Consider the following 17,022-nt stretch of genomic DNA (forward strand, 5'->3'; position numbering starts at 1 on the left):
GTTGAACAGCCCTTCCACATACACAGTGGACATAATCTGCTGCAGCATGTGTGCATCAGAGCTAGTCGCTTCCCATTCCCTCTGCAGTGCCTGCAGGAAGGGCACAGATGGCAAACTGGCGTGAGGGCAGGGTCTATCTCATTGGGACAGAGACATCTAGAAAGAGTCAGGTCACCCCCCTGCCTTCCCTTGACTGTTTCTCTGCCTTGCTGGAGTGGCAGCTGGTGTGACTGATTCAGATACAGACACCTCTGTTCAAGAGGGCAAGGCTGGGGGAGATGAATCCTTCACAAGGGTCTTCTCTTTCAGACACAGCTGTATTCAGCTCTCATCATGGTAAATAGAGAAACTTCCCACTGGTACCTGGACCACGTCCCCTGCTCCCACCTCCCATCCCCAGGTATCCCACCACATAGCAGGCTCAGTTTGACACCTCCATTTACACCCCCCAGCAGAGCAGGACTGACTCCTCTGGACACCATGGGCAGAGGCCCCTGCTCTGCATGGCACCCTCAGCCAGTGTAAACAGAGCTGCAGAAAGGGAGCTGAGCAAAGGTAAAGGGCAGAGGAAAGGTGGGGGTTTCTATGAGAAGCAGAGTGGGTTTGGCTCAGGGAAGCCTGCTCTAACTTGCCACTGTCTTTTCCTCCTTGGACAGTCCACCAGTGCCCCAACGGAGCAAATGTACAACGGCAGCACCCTCAATGAGTTTCTCCTCTTGGCATTTGCGAACACATGGGAGCTGCACGTCTTGTACTTCTCGCTCTTCCTGGGCACCTACCTGTCTGCCCTCCTGGGCAACGGCCTCATCATCACAGCTATAGCCTGTGACCACCGCCTCCACACCCCCATGTACTTCTTCCTCCTCAACCTCTCTGTTCTGGACCTTGGCACCATCTCCACCACTGTCCCCAAATCCATGGCCAATTCCCTGTGGGACACCAGGGTCATTTCCTACTTGGGATGTGTTGCACAGACCTTTCTATTTGTCTTCTTCTTTGGAGGAGAGTATTGTCTCCTCACCGTCATGGCCTATGACCGCTACATTGCCATCTGCAAAACTCTGCACTATGAGACCCTCATGGGCACCAGAGCTTGTGTAAAAATGGCAGCAGCTGCATGGGGCAGTGGTTTTCTCAATGCCCTCCTGCACACTGGGAACACATTTTTAATACCACTCTGCCAAGGCAACACAGTGGACCAGTTCTTCTGTGAAATCCCCCAAATCCTCAAGCTCTCCTGCTCAGACTCCTACCTCAGGGAAGTTGGGCTTCTTGTGGTTACTGCCTGTTTAGTTTTAGGGTTTTTCATATTCATTGTGCTGTCCTATGTGCAGATCTTCACAGTTGTGCTGAGGTTGCCCTCTGAGCAGGGACGACATAAAGCCTTTTCCATGTGCCTCCCTCACCTGGCCGTGGTCTCCCTCTTCGTTTGCACTGATGGGTTTGCCTACCTGAAGCCCCCCTCCATCTCCTCCCCAGCTCTGGATCTGGTGGTGACTGTTCTGTATGCAGTGGTGCCTCCAGCAGTGAACCCCCTCATCTACAGCATGAGGAACAAGGAGCTCAAGGATGCCCTGAGGAAAGTGATTTCTTGGACATTTTTCAGCACTGGTAACATTGCCATTGCTCTCCACAAATGACTCCCCCTCTGTTCTGTACCAAGACTGAGCTTTGTTTGTTCACTTTACTTTCATTATGACTTTTATTACTATTAGTAGTAGTACTTGTTATCTGTGTTGCTGAACAAGTGGTTGGATTCATTCCACCTTCACTGAGACTGCTCTGTCTCACCCGGTGCCCGTATAAAGTTGTGTCCAACACTGGGTTAGAGCTGACTCCCTCATAATATCTCTGTAATAAAGTAGGTTCTTCCAGGTGCGGTGCCTGAAGGCTGGGCTCTTCCTCCAAAGCTGCTGTCCCTCACGCTCTGTCCCCAGCACATTTCCTTCAGACAATCTCCCCCACCCTGCATGCTGGTCCTTACCCCCAAAGTCACCGCCCAGACAAGGGTCCATGCCCAGCTGGAGGACTCGATGTCCAGCTGTTATCCCTGGGAGGACGAGGCCTCTGCTGGGTCCTCTGCAGGGCTGGCAGGGAGCATGCAGAGGAGGTCCTGGGGCCATCTGCTGGGCCTGTAGACCATCCTCCTCCCATGGGGGCCTCAAATAGGGTGCCTCAGTGCAAAGATCCATCCCAGCTTGTTGCTGCGTGAACAGAGAGGAGAAACAGCCCCAGGAAACTTCTCACACACCCAGACCCTCACACCAGCTATTTCCAGCACTGGCCATTCCCCACAGTCCTGGTGAGATGTGATCTTTGACTGTGACCAGCTCTGTCTGCCTGCTGGGCTCAGCACCTGTATGGGGGAAATTGCCAGCCCTGCCTGGCCTCTTTATGGCCTCAGACCTCATCAGACCCTGGAGCATGGCCTTCTGCTAACACCAGGGGGACAGGATCAGGGCTGAGCAGGGGCTGGGGACTGGTGGGAGGCTGCCAGGCAGGAGGGCCAAGGGGGATGGGGCACCAAGGGCTGTCATGGGGACTATGCTGGGGGGATGTTTCCCCACCCCAGAATGCACCCTGTCCTGTATGGTGCCTACACAGTGGGGCTGTTGGGCCACATGGAGGTTAGCAGGGCTGGGCCAGTGGAGGGCTGAGGTGCAGATGGGAGCCACGACACTCCAGAAACTCCCGACAGTCATGGAGGGGACTCACTGCTGCTAGCAGGATCGGGGTTTTCTCTAGGGCTGCAGGCACCAGCACCACCTGCCAGGACTCCCAGACCCAGCACAGATGGTCAGTGCCCAGCACTGCAGCTCACAGTGCCCCCTGTCCTGTGTCACTGTCTCAGGAGCACCGCTAGGTGCATCACTGCCAGCCCAGGTGTGGAGAGGAGCTGCTGGAGGTTTTCACTTCTCATGCCTGTTGATCCTGTCTCTGCCCTGGCATTGGCCCACAGGCTCTGCCTGGGTCATGTCATGTATCCATACATTCTCGTCTAAGACCACATAGGGATCCGCAGCACATAGCTCTGCTTGGAGATGGCCACCACAGCCCGCCTGTGTGGTCCCAGGAGATCCCAGGAAGGTTGTGCCTGGAAGTGAGGCTGTGAGGGTCCTCAGTCAAAGTTGGTGGGCTGGTCTGGCTGGGACCTAAGGGCAGGAAAGGTCAAGAGACAGCAAGGAAAAGATGAAGTAAGGGAAATTTCAAAAGAGTTTAACGAAAAAACAAAGAAATAACCATGGTAGTTGAGCAGCACTGGGGCAGGGGAGAGGAAATCTTATAAAAACTCTCCTGGAGAAAGCACCTACCAACCTGATCTATCTGTCAAGTTAGCCCAGCTCAGAGCAGATCATGGTGCTGGAGATCTCTGGTGGTCCCTCCCAAACCAAATCCTCTAGGAGGAAGGGGCTGGAAGGCAGAGTGAGGGGCAGGGGATGCTGTTGTGGGGTTGAGGCCTTGCTGGCATTTGTACTGCCTGGTCAAGCCTGTCCTCAGAATTACACAGTGAGCAAGTTCATCCCCAAAGGAGTCTCTGCTCCATGTGCAACAGGAGTCAAAGTAGTGCCGGGAGACTCCAAAAAAGTTTTAGACAACACGCCAGGTATTCAGGCCCTTCGACTGCTGAGGTGTCCCCAGACCGGTGCTTTGCATCCTGGGTCTTAAGGGCTGAGAAATCTTTAGAGCCAGAGCAGATCGGAGTCCCACCTCCTGGGCTCACGGGTTACAGGGCATCAGCAGGGCTGTAGCGGCTGCAGGGAGGGAATCACTGTCCAAGGCATCAGCAGATCCCCCTTGACTTCCTCCTCTCTGCACACCCCGGAACAGAGATTGTTTTTCTCGTGTTTGTCCTCTCTGCCGGGCTGTTTTCCCAGCTAGAGGGGATGCAGGCTTCACTGGGGAAATGCAGGAGAGCCCAGTCTCATCTCGGGAACGAGGGTCCCACCACACCTGCTGGGTGGCCAAGGCTGCAGGCTGCAGACACCACTCTCTTCCCCGCACACCTCCTGCCTGGGGCTGCAGGGTGCCCAGCAGCAAGGCAGGCATGCCTGGGGCTCTTGGGACATTGGGGTGGTGGCCTTTGGACCAGCCTCTGTCTGTAAGGGAACCAGGATCTTTTCCATCTCCATGTTAGTGGCAAAGTTAGTGTCCCAGCTTCTTCTTTGTGGAGAGCTGAGGCTTTCATTCTCTGGAGAAGGGGAAAAAGGAAACCCTTTTGTCCATGGGACTTGTACCACCCCATCAACCCTCTACTGACTTCTCCATCACTATCACCCCCAGAAGTCCTTTGGCAGGGGCATTTTTTGATTTCTGACCCTCTATCTGACCCTGCTTTGAGCAGCACCTTGCACTACAGACCTCCTGTGGTCTCTTCAACCTGCATTATCCTGAAAGCCTATGATCTCAGGCTCCATTTCAAGCACAGAGCAAATGTCTCTGGGACAGGAGTCCTTTGTGCTTTATGTGAGCAGCTAAAAGAAGGCAGGTGAACACTTCCCCCTTTCCATTGTCTGTAAGGGCAGCCTGGGAGGCACTGCCTCAGGCATATCTACATTACAATGGAAATTCTTTGCATCAGCCTTTAACCACCTGAAAGGCCATTGCCAGGATCCCCTCAGGGGGTGAAGTGAAAACAACAAGCTTTTCTGCGGTGTGATTTCTGTACCTCTGTAGTTCATGCCTCTAAGTAGATGGTGCCACCCTCCCCTTGGTTTCTTGCCTGAAGCTCAGGTTGGATGGGGATGTGAACGTACAGGTTGTCTGTCACAGCAGTGACTGTGAGATGGTGGAGAAGTAAGAGGAATAACAGAGTCACCACCCTGGACTGCAGCAGAGAGGATTTCATCTTGTTTGGGATGGAATTAGGCAAGCCAAAGCTCAGATGGAGGTGGGCTGGAGCTGGATCTAGAAAGGGATGGGGAGGGTAACCTAAAGGTCTTATGCAAGGACGTTGGCAGCACAAGGCAGCCATCCAAGGAAAATGTGTTCTCCCTGCTCAGTGGGACAGGGGACGTAGTGACAAAGGCAGGGGAAAGGCTGAGGAGCTCATTGCCTCTTTCACCTTGTCTTTTCCTGGTCTTGTCTACTGCCAGGCCTCCCTGGCCCCCGAGTCCTTTGGCAGCACCTGTGTTAGCAAAGCCTCACCCAAGGGGGACAAAGATGCTGCTGGGGAGGACTTTTGCCCACTGGGCACACACAAGTCCACGGGACCAGACTGGAAGCACCCCAGGGTGCAGGGAGAGGTGGCGGGAGTCACTGCAACACCACTCCCAATTGTCTGTGAAATGTCATGGTAATCAGGGAGGTTCCTGATGACTGGGAAAAGGCAGACATCTCAGCCATTTCCCAGAAGGGCAAGAGGGTGGGTCAGGGGAATGACAGGCTGGTCCTCTTCATCTCAGTCCCTGGGAAGGTGATGCAGCAAATCCTCCTGGAAACCATCTCCAAGCATATGAAGGAGAAGGCCTGGAAGAGGCAGCATGCGTTGACCAAGGGGAAATGGAAAGCATGCCTGACCAACCTGATTGCCTTCTGCCATAAGATGAATGTGTGCATGTACAAGGGGGATTTTGCAGGGATTCTGTGAACCTTCCCTTTAGCAAGGCCTTGGACACAGTCGCCCAGAGTCTCCTTATAGGCAAATTGTTGAGCTCTGCCCTGGATCAATGGACCATAAGGCAGGTGGAAGATTGGAGAGACCATCAGGCTGAAACGCTGCCATCAGTGGTACAAGTTCCAAGTGGCAGCCGGTTACTAGTGGCATCCCTCAGTGATCAGCATGTGGGGCAGGACTGTTTAACACCTTTATGAATGGCCTGCACAGTGGATGGAGCGCACTCTCAGCACCCTTGTGGACAATGCATAAGTGGGGGGAGGCCCTGGGCAACCTCATCTAGTTCCCTCTGCATTGGCCAGGGTGGCTCGGCGTAGGTGACATCCAGAGGTCTCGTCCACCCTAAGTGCTGTGATTCAGCGCACTGTTCCCTGGAGAGCTCCTTAAAGAGAGAAGAGGCCGAGGAAGAAGAAAGGCCAGAGAGGCAGAAGAAGAGAGCTGAAACATGACAGTGTAAATAAAGTAGTTCCACCATACAAAGCCTCTCCATGCAGAGTGTTGGTAGCAAATGTATTTTGATGAATAATGTGTGTGTGTATGTATATATATTTTTTCACTCGCATAGACAGGCTCATTCCTGTAGTGCATGAGCATGGTGCTGCCAATTAATAAGAAAGAAAAAAATATATGGCAATGGTGAAAACTGTGTGAAGTTTTGGAAAAGAGGATTTCTTGTCAATTGTTACAGTGAGTTATTTTTTGAGAAGATAACTTATGAGTAGGATCTACTTTTGGGCTTGATTCATTTGACCACAGAGAGAGGCTGTTGCTGCCTGAGATGCCCTGGGGTAGCTGTGTTGCCATGTGGTGCTGGAAATTTTGGAGGCGGCTCCTGCAGGACCTGAGCTTGTCCTTAGGAAAGGTATCTCAAAACAACTCAGTTGATACAACTTAGTTCCCTCTTTGGACGAGAAAGGGAAGAGCAGAGAACTGGATTTGACAGAGACATCTGCACTGACAGGGTCTAGCCTGGGGTGAGATCAGCCTCCTCCTTGTTGTCAATGAGCTCCCTTCTTGCCCTGTTCTGTGTGTCCTGCCTAGTTAAGAGATGGGAATCGGGGCTTCCGGAGTCAGACATTTCCCTCTTGCACATAACCATCCTCTGATGAGACAATTGGTAATGCTGGAATCAGTCTTCCTTCAGTGCTCAGAGAGGGCCCATTGGTGATTATTTTAGTCTACTTCAATGAACATGATAAAAGAGTGGAAATCTTCAGGAAGGGTATTAATGGCAGGAGAAGAAATATCGATGTGCCCTTGACCTTGTGTTTCCACTGCTCTGTCTATTAGGCTGTGGATGTAATCTCAGTGCTCTCTCACATATTTCCATATGTCCTGATTAAATTGGTCATTTCTAAAGGCATCTTTGCATCTGGGCATAAGCATTTTCCATAGTTTCCCAGTTTTCCTCCTCCCCTTGCTCTTTATCCATTCAGATACCTCTCAGCTCCTCAGTTGCTGCTCTGAGCTGCTGGGAGTCTGAAGCTTGCCTCGTCTCTCAGCAGTCTCTTTGTCTCTTTAGCCAGCTCCTTTGTTGTGTTTTGGTCTATCCCTTCCAATGTATTTGTCAAAAACATTTCAAGGAAGATTATGCCTTGTGGGCAGTGGACCTCACTGGAGGCAGCTTGGACTTGGCATACAGTTGACGAGTGTCTGGTATCTTTTATTAAACTGTTCCAAATTTCATTTTTGTTTGTTTGCAATTAAGAAAAACCCTTCTGTGTCTGTCTGCAGCTAGTTCTCGAAGGAAAGCAGGTGGGAATTGGTGCACATAAGCTGTAACTTTTAGCTACAGACTTGAGTGGCAAAAGGTTCGATTTCCACAAGAGTGATCTGAAGTCCCCAGTGGCTGATGAGGGCAATGGCAGGGCTGGGGAGCTGGGGAGGAAGGTTCTCCATACAGGTCTCCTATCAAAAATACTGCTTTACCTACATGTCCAGACTTCATTAGGAGACACTGTGGGTCAGTATGAATTGGGGAATGTGAGTACGACTTATTCTGAAAAGTGAAGAATCAAGAAAGCTTAAGAAGCAGACATCTTTCTGTTCAGGTGCTCATTGAAATCTTCCTAATTTCAATACACTCCCGAAAACTTTCAAATTAGCAACAAAAGAATTGACAAACTGTCAATTAAAAAGTTATGGAAAGAGGCATGGCTCCTTAGGGGTTTTTGCATTTTAATGACCTCTTGGGTGTATTTGGTGCTGAGCCCATGAACTTCTGATACAGAGAGGAGGCTGAAGCAACTTCTCAAGAAGTTAAAGACAGAAGAAAATCCCAAGTTTCTTGGACCAATATTGGGTCCCACCGAGGGCCGTTACCAACAAAGGCTCCCCAGGGGCTGATTAGAGCTGAAAGTTGGAGGCCCTGATTGCAGGTAGGCAAAGGCAATGTGAGGGTGGCTGTGATGCCAAGTAAAACTTGATGTGTGTTATCAAGCAGAGTGACCAGGCACTGACAGCCAGCTCCTGGGAAGGGTGATGCCTTGCAGTGCAGGGATCAGGCATTGCTCAGGGCTCTTCCTGGGGCCAGTGTGAGGGTGGGGGTGCACAACACTAAGTGCAGGACCATGATACGGCACCTCCTGGGCTCCCAAGGGAAAAGGAGGCAGCAAGGCCACAGTGCTTTAAGGAATGGTGTTTTCTTGTGGACCTCGGTGTCAGAGACACCAGCCATGACCAAGAGGACAAAGACCTAGCTGTATTGGGAGCTTTGAGCCTTGGCAGTGCCCTCAGCCATCTCCACCACAGGCTGTCCTATGCTTTCCCACGCCTGTGCCTCTTTCCCTGCAGACTGCACACACCCAGCCTGCTTCCCCACCTTGCTCTTACCCCACGATCTCCCTGCCTCTCCTGATGTCTTCCTGTCCTCCCTTGCTTTTCCTTGAAACACAAAGGCAGGGGCTGATCACAGACTCCCTCTGGGTGACCTGTTGCACCTCAGCACTGCCCTAGGAGTGACATTCTTTTGACCTGAAGTCCAGTCTGAACCTCTCAAGATGCAGTTTGTGGATCTTTCTCCTTCTCATCCTGTTTCCCACTCCCAAGAAGAGATCCAAGATCTTTTCAAGCACTTGGAGGCTACTACTGTACTGCCCTTCGCCTCCATTTCACCAGGCTGAAGAAACCCAGGTCCCTTAGCCTCTCCATACAGGCCATGTGCTTCAGGACACTAACCCCATCTTGGAAGACTCCTCTGGACCCTCTCCAGTTGCTCCCCATTCCTCCAGCACTGGGTGGCCCGCTCTGGGACACACTATTCCAGATGCGGCCATACCAGAGCTGAGTTGAGGGGGATAATAATTCCACTTGTCTGGGTGGCCACACGCTTCCTGAAGCAGCCTTGTATACAGCTGGCCTCATCTGCAGTGAGTGTGCAGCACTGGCTCATATGGCATCCCTTGTAATGTCCAGGCCCTTCTCCTCAGGGTCACTCCTCTGACGGTCAGGTGCCAGCCTCTCCTGATGCATGGGCTGGTCTGTCCCCTGATGCAGGACCAGACACTTCTCCTTGTACAACAGCATGAGGTTTCTGTTGGCCAAATCCCCAAGTTTCTCAGGGCCCCTCTGCACTAAAGCTCCCTTGTGTCAGCTGTAAATGAGTGTGTGCAGATGGCTCATCCTGCCTTGCGGTGCCTCTGACAGGATAACAGCAGGAGGACCTGCAGGACACTACGCATAATAAAAGGAGGTAGTTGTTTAAAGGGACTGCTGGCAAAGGTAGGGATCACCATGGCAAGCATCTCAGAGAAGCCAAGTGAATGTACAAAGAAAGCAAATCCAGGGTCAAGGGGGAAAGGGTAAACAGGGGTTGGCTGACTTCATGGGAGAGTATCAGGTTGGTAAAAGAGAAGAACTTGGAATATGGAAAAGAGGGAAAAATGCAATAAAAAGTGAAGAAGAATAAAAAAAAAGAGGCTATTTGGGGGTACCTGCCAAGCAACCCTGAATTTGAACTACTCTGGAGCAGGAGAAGGAACATGCAGTTGATCTGGTCATACTTTTATGAGATCTGCTTCCACAATCACAGGCAAGCTGAATGTTTTCCCAAGATCAAGAGAAGACTCGAGGTGGAAGGAAATGCAGAATCATTCCATCTGGAAGGGATCTCAGGATGTCTCTGGCCCAACCTCCTTGCCACAGCAGGGTCAGCTATCAGGTCCGATCAGTTTGCTCAGGGCTTTACTCATTTCAGACTTGAAAACCTCTGAGGATGGAGATGGCACAGTCTCTCTGGGCAACCTGGCCCCCGTGCTTGACTCTCTGGATGGGTCAGAAGTTTCTCCTTACACCCAGCCTGGCATCTCGTTTCAGCTCATGCACATCAGCCTTCACCCTCGCATCATGCACAACAGTGAAGAGCCTGCCTCCATCTCCTTGATGACATCCTGGTAGCTATGGCGAGGCTGTTATTAGGTGTCCCCAAATCCTTCTCTTCTCCAGGCTGAACAAACGCAGCTCCCTCACCTCCCAGAGGGACAAAGTCAACATTACCTAGGTGTGCCTAGGAGGTTTAAGGCTCTTTCAGTCCTTCTGGGTTTTGTTGGATCAGCAAAGGACCGCATGGATGTTAGAGTGCAATCACCCTCATGCCATGACTTTCTGCATTTGTCACACCCATTTGGCATCATGTTGTAATGTACAGGTGTTGTAGGCTGTGGAGGGGGTTCACTCTGGACAAGCAGTCACTCATAATGAAACCTTGAACTGAAAACCTTTCAGGCCCAAGGGGCAACCTCACACCACTAGGAGGGGCTGGCTCTGGGGAGGCCATGTTAGGTGCTAACCCACGTGCAGAAAAGGATATGCTGCCTGCAAGAATTGAAGTGGCTATCGCCAGAGAGGACAAAATCACCGAATCATTCAGGCTGGAAGTGACCTTGGGAGGAAGCTAGTCCAACCTCCTGCTCACTTAGGAATCAACATTGAATTCAGAACATGTTCCTCAGGGCTTTGTCCAGCTGCATCCTGCAAGCCTCCCAGAAGAGAGAGTCCGTAACCCCTCTGGATCCCACTTCAAATGCTTCATGGTCCTCATTGATTTTTCTTCCTTCTACACAATTTTTAACTGCACTTGTTTCAGCTTATAACCGTTGCCTCTCATTCTCCTGCCATGAATTCCTATAAAAACCTGGTTCATTATCAGTGGCAACCTTGAGCTGGGAAGCTGCTATGAGTCCCCCCCCAAAACCTTCCCTTTTCTGTGCTGAACAAAACCATTCCCTCAGCCTGTCCTCTCAAGGCAAGTGCTCCAGCCCCCAACCACCTTGGGGGCCTGCCACTGGACTCACTCCATGTGATCAACAGTGTTCTTCTACAGGCAGCCCCAACTGGACACAGTCTCTGGATGGGCTCTAATGAGTGGTGAGTAGAGGGAGATAATCACTTCCCTCCATCTCCTGGCTGTGCTCCTGTTCATGCCGCCCAGGACACTGTGGCCTCCTTTGTTGCTAGGGCACGCTGCTGGCTGATGCTCAGCTCCCTGCCCACACACTCCCCAGCCCGTATTATTGCAGGGTGTTGGTCTACCCCAGGTGCTGGACCTGCATTTGTCCTTGTTGAATTTCACAAAGTTCCTGACAGATTGTTCCTCCCGTCTGCTGAGGTTCCTCTGAATGGCAGCCCTCAAACATGTGACTCTTCCTCCTGATGAGGTGTCATCTACAAACATGATGAGAGTTGCATCCTCCAGGTCACTGGTGAATCTGTTAGACAGGACAGGTCTGAGTATAGACCCCTGCATACTCCACCTTTACCTGGCTTCCTGGTAAAGCATGACCCATTCAAAAAACCCTCGGAGCTCCATCATCCAAACAGCTTTTTACCCACCCGGGTGTCCACCCATTGTATCGTAATGCCTTATTGTATTCAAGAATATTCATGGAGACAGTGTCCAACACCTTGCTAAAATCATGGTAAATGACATCCAGTACTTTCAGGTCCTCCACAACCACAGGTCTTTTATCACAGAAGGCAATCAGGTCGTGCAGGAATGTTTTACCTTGGGTAGATCCATGCTGACTGTTCCCAGACACATTCTTCATGTGCCCAGAAATGTGATGTGAGAACATTTGCTGCATAACACACTCCTCACCAAAGTGAGGCTGCAGGGCCTGCAGCTCCCTCAGTTTTCCTTGTGGCCTTTCCTGAAGATGGGCACAACACATTCCTTTTTCTGGTCATTGGGACCTCCCCTGATCTACACAACCTTTCAAAAGGTGATAGAGACTGGCCTTGTTATGCTGTTGGCCAGTCCTCTCAGTGTCCTTCGATGCAGGCTATCCCATCCCAGAGACTTGCATGGGCTGAGTACTTACAAGCAGTCCCTCAACCCTCATCCCCTGCAGGCTGTTTTTCTCTTCTGGAGCCCTGACTCGAGGCACAACAGCTCAGGAGACCTTGCTGGTGAAGACTGAAGCCAAGAAGGCACTGAGCTCCTCAGACCTATCTGCCTCTGTTATTACTAGAGCCCCTGCCCCATTCATCAGTGAGACTAGATGTTCTTTGATTATTCTTTCTGTGTTAGCGGAGTAGTAGCAGCTCTTCTTCATGCCCTTGATGTCCCCTGCAAGTGTCAACCCTCAGGGAGCTTCGGTTTCACCATTCCTACTTTGGTGGACAAGAGTATCCTGTTTAACCAAGCTGATCTCCCAAGATGTCTCCTAGTTCTAATGGGTATTGCTGTGGACCATCCTTGTGGCTGCTGGCCATAAAGACCGGCTGACTTTCCCAAGCTCCATTTCCCCTCAGAGCAGCCTCCATTGGGATCCCCCACCAGTCCCCTGGAGAGGACAAAGTTTCCTCCTCTGAAGGCCAGAGTCTGTACACTACCATTGTCCTTCCTCACTGCCCTCACGATCTGGGACTCCACTATGCCATAGTCACTGCAGACAAGGTTTCCACAGATTATCATAGCCCTGATCCGTGCTTCTTTGGGTGAGTACCAGATCCAGGTGAGCATCACCCTTATTGGCCCATCAGGGAGCTGTGCTTGGAAGCTGTTGCTGACACCCTCCAGAAATCTCCTGGACTGCTTGCACCCTGCTGTTTGCCCTTCCAATGAATGTCAGGGAGATTAAATTCCCCCCATAAGAACCAGGCCCTGTGACCCACTGACTTGCTCAGGCTGCTTAAAGGAGACTGCATCCACCTCCTCACCCCCCATCGGGGGATCTGTAACTCTCATCACAATGTCACCTTTACTCTGATGCTTCCCCACAAGCTCTCACCCAAACTCATGTCCATCCCATGCAAGAGCTCCATCCATCTGAGCTGTCCCTTCACACCAAGGGCATCCCCCCTGCTCATCTTCTCTAAAGGTCTTGCCTGCAGAGATTGTACACTGCCATCACAGCCCTCCAGTCATGGTAGTGGTCCCACTGCATTTCAGTCATTCCAACCATGTTTCAGGCCTGTGAAATCTTGTGCAGCTCCATCTGCTCCTCTCTGTGCCCCAGGCTGCAGGCACTTGTGTATATTTGGGTTGCAGAGCCTCAGCTATGGCACAGAGAGCAGACTGGTCATGGTGAAACATGTTACCATGAGCCAAGGACACTGTGTGTTCAATGGCCCCACTTCAGAGCAGAGCCATGCTGGCCTAGATAGCAGGTGGCAATGTAATGGTGGAATGAGGTTCCCACTGAGAGAGCACAGCCTGAAGTGCCCAAGGCCAGGCAGAAACAGAGCTGGGCTGTGCAGGAATGGCAGGAGAAGGGTTGGCTGCCTGAGCTGATTTGCAGCACCTTGGGGCCTGTGACAGAGGTGAACCAATCTCCAGGCAGGACAAGGACTTCTTCCACTGAAGAAGTCCCTAGGCCTGGGCAGCCTGTGATCCAGGCACCCTGAGGTCATCATTAGCCCAGTCCCTGTTCATATCATCTGGGGGTGAGAAGAGGTTCAGGGGGAGGAAAGCTAACACGTTTTAAGGGTGCAGAGACTAGAGCAGAGACCTTGGTGGGAGGTGACTCTCCCATTTATGAAGCACGCTTGGCTGTAGATCAGAAGGACTTGGCGTAAAGGCAATGGTGGGATCCAGTTGTTTGGACACTGGTAGAAAACCTGAGATGTCCTGGGGCACTTGCCCAGCAACCACTCCAAAGGGGCATGGTTTTCCTAGAGGTCCCGTGGTGTATCTGCAAGAGACTTGTGGTTGTGCTGGACACCCCCAGGCATCCGCCATGGCCCTGCAGGCCTGTTTCTATGTCACTGAATCAAGTGCCTGCACTGGATGACATCAACTGTTTGCAGTGTCAAGATCTGCATGTGTCTCAGCTTCCTAGTCAGAGGAGCTCTGGTAGCAGTGGGCATCTCATATTGCAGGTGGCCAAGGCAATTCTGTACCTGACCCCACCTCATGCTCTAGAACGATGTGGGTCTCACAGTTAATCCATGAGAGCAAGCAGACACTGGCACATGTCCTCCAACACCTCTATCTCTTCCAATGTCACCAGGTGTTTGTGTGTGAGCAACTGACTCCCACCCTCCCTCTCCTTTGATTATAACAGGAGCATGGACCAAGGTCTTGCATACAGACATCTGTGCTGTGCTCACTTCTGCCTGGGACAGGGGAATGCCACCTACTCTGTGTTTTTTGCACAGCTCACGGGATGGATATGAATCCCACTCCATCCCAGCACCTTCTAAACCAGACTGAGAAGCCTAAACTGACTTATCTGAATCCATACCTGAACAATGGGAAAATGAGCTCTATTCTTGTGCCCATCTAGGTGTCCTGCCTAGTTAAGAGGTGGGAATAGGGGCTTCCAGAGTGGGACATTTCCACCTTTCATAGATAACCATCCTCCAATGAGAAAAACTGCAATGGTGGAATCAGTCTTCCTGCAGTGTTTAGACAGGGACCATCAGTGATTATTTTAGTTTATTGCCGTGAACGTTTCCCAGGAGGAGGGAGCACAAGGGACAGAGAAATTCATGAGCTCAGCTGGGCCTCTGCTCCTGAGCGGGGCCAGGATCCGGGGATGGAGGGAGGTCATGGTAACCTAGCAGCACTGCCCAGAGACAGGTGTGTGCAGGAGCAGCTCCTCTGCCAAGAGCAGCAGGGCTCTGGACACTGCCTGCTGCTGCTGACATGAGATGAGAAAAGGCAGAGAGAAGTGGAAGGCAGTGTGGAGTGGGAGGACAGAGGAGAGCTCATTGTGGGAGAAATCTTCACAGCCCCTGACACGGTAAGTCTCTGGCTGCAGGGCAATGCTACTGACATTCCTGGAAAGGTCTTGAAATCATTCCAGTCTCACAACTGGATTTTTAAGAATCGCTCTCCCAGCTTCTCCTTTGCAGAGGAGGGGGATAGGCTTCAGAGCAGGGATTCCCTGCCACACCATCACAGGGACAGGGCATGCTGCTACCTTCTCCCAGGGACTCTGCAGGGGGTTGAAGCCTGGGTGTGCATACGGGTCTGCGCAGGGCTGTAATTCAGAGCAGTGCCCTGTGCCCAAGTGTGCTGTGTGTCCCAGGCATTGACTTTACTGCCTGCGAGGGTCAGCACTCAGTCTACCCGGGGAGCTCCCCACAGCACTGCGGGGGGAATCTCTGGGTGGGAGGAGAGACCCCTAGCAGGGCAGGTCCCTTCAAGCGGTTGTCGTGTGTGTCAGGGCTGCCCACATCTCCTGCTCAATACCAGGACATTTCTGGAGGAGAAGCAGTGGATACATGAAAGGCAAGAAGCTGTCATGAGTCTGTACTTTCAGTTTGATTCTCTTTGGGTGGGGTGAAATGGGATTGGATCTGTCAGCTTTAGACAGGGGACTGAGGCTCCAAAACAGTGACACTGCGAGAGGAGCAGTTCTGGGAGGAACCGAGCAAATGCCTTCATCCACACCTCCACCTAAGGACAGAACCAGCATCACCTTTCCAGCATCACCAAGGTTTCTCTCCCCTTCTCCATAGCACCGGCAAACACGGAGGTGCCCTGGGCAGTGTCCTGCCCCCGGGAGGTTTCTGCAGGGCAGAGCTGAGCTCACAGCAGGTGCGATGGGGTCTGTGAGCACTGAGAGGGGAGAGACATGGAGACAGAGAAACAGGTCCTCACAGGGATGGCTCCAGGCAGCAGAGTCATGCTCAAAGGGTGAGAGGAAACTGTCAACTCCAACGTCTCATCTCCTTCCTCAGCCAGCACAGCCCTCTGCTCTCAAGGCTGTGGAGTCCAGGGCAGGGGTCGTTTCTTTGGCAGCTGGACATGCAGGAGAGGAGACACTCCTGAGTGCCCCTCTGTCCCTCCCTGGCCCTGCCTCCCTCACCACAAATATCATGGTATTGTTCCATGTTTCCAACCTGCCCATGCTGCCCTTGTGCTTCCCCTTGGACTCTCTGGGCAGGGGGCGTTCTGATGCAGTTCAGACACTGAGACCCTGCGGGTGCTGCCCTGCAGACGTGTCCTTGACAGCGAGGTGCCCAAGTGCCCCTCTAACCTGTGGGACTCTGGGCAATGCAGTGTGGGGGTCTGGGAATGAGCCAACTCTCCCTTCCGGACACCCATCCTTAGGACATTCTGCCATTTCCCTGGGGTGTCTGGCTGGGCTGCAAGCTGCCCTCCACAAGGACACAGCTCTCCCATTGCAGCTGCGTGTTATCGAGGTGCCCCAGGCAGAAGCCACATACATACTGAGGCCACCCTGGGACATGCTGGTGGGAGGCTGGACGTGGGCAGCTGGAAGGAGGCCGATGTGTTGCTGGCTAGAAGGGGAGGGCTGAGACCTGCCTTACGTCCCCTCAGAAAGAGTGCTGATGGGCACTTTGCAAGTGCATTCCTCTGCTCTCTCCGGTGTCGTTTCTTTTTCGGGTAACGTGAATGCAACTGTCTTCCACCTCCAAGGTGGGAGCACAGGGCAGCTGGGAAGAAGGCAGATGGACAGGCCAGCTCTGCTCCCTCTGCACTCAAGCCAGAGTGAATCCTTTTGCCTCTGAGGAGTCACAGCTGCTCACCCTGAGTGCAGCAGCAATGCTGAGGATTTCTACCTGCAGGAATGCTCCTCAGGTGTGACAGGGTCAGCTAAAGGAAACAAAAGAAGTCTTAAAACTCTTAATGTACCCACATTATTTAGAAGTGGGAGTGAAGGTGCTGAAAATGCCTTCAAGATTATGTGTGGATGAAATCTGACTGGAACTGGGAATACAAAAGTTTAGTCACCCCTATTCCCGTGTCCACAGTGCTGTAGGTCAGGGCTGACTCCTCTGGAGCCCATGGGCAGAGGACCCTGCTCCTCATGGCAAACTCAGCCAGCACAAAGCAGAGCTCAAGCCATGGAGCTCAGTGATGGTGTTGCTGATATGGGGAGAGGTAATGTGTGTGTTTGGGGGAGGTTATGAGAAAGCTTTGCTCAGAGAAGTCTGCCCTAACCTGTCAATGTCTCTTCTTCCTCAGACAGTCCCCCTGTGCCCCAAAGGAGCAA

At 52.1% G+C, this 17,022-nt stretch overlaps 1 protein-coding gene across 1 annotated transcript; it reads left to right on the plus strand.

The window, feature by feature from the left end:
* The first annotated feature begins 680 nt into the window (after positions 1–680).
* Positions 681–2,863, plus strand: LOC136992966 (olfactory receptor 14C36-like). The gene is made up of 2 exons (XM_067302985.1): positions 681–1,583; positions 2,852–2,863. The coding sequence occupies exons 1-2, from the start codon at positions 681–683 to the stop codon at positions 2,861–2,863; spliced, it is 915 nt and encodes a 304-aa protein (XP_067159086.1).
* Positions 2,864–17,022: the final 14,159 nt, after the last annotated feature.

Source organism: Apteryx mantelli, chromosome 11 (assembly GCF_036417845.1).
Source record: "Apteryx mantelli isolate bAptMan1 chromosome 11, bAptMan1.hap1, whole genome shotgun sequence".
In the NCBI taxonomy this organism is placed as follows: domain Eukaryota; kingdom Metazoa; phylum Chordata; class Aves; order Apterygiformes; family Apterygidae; genus Apteryx; species Apteryx mantelli.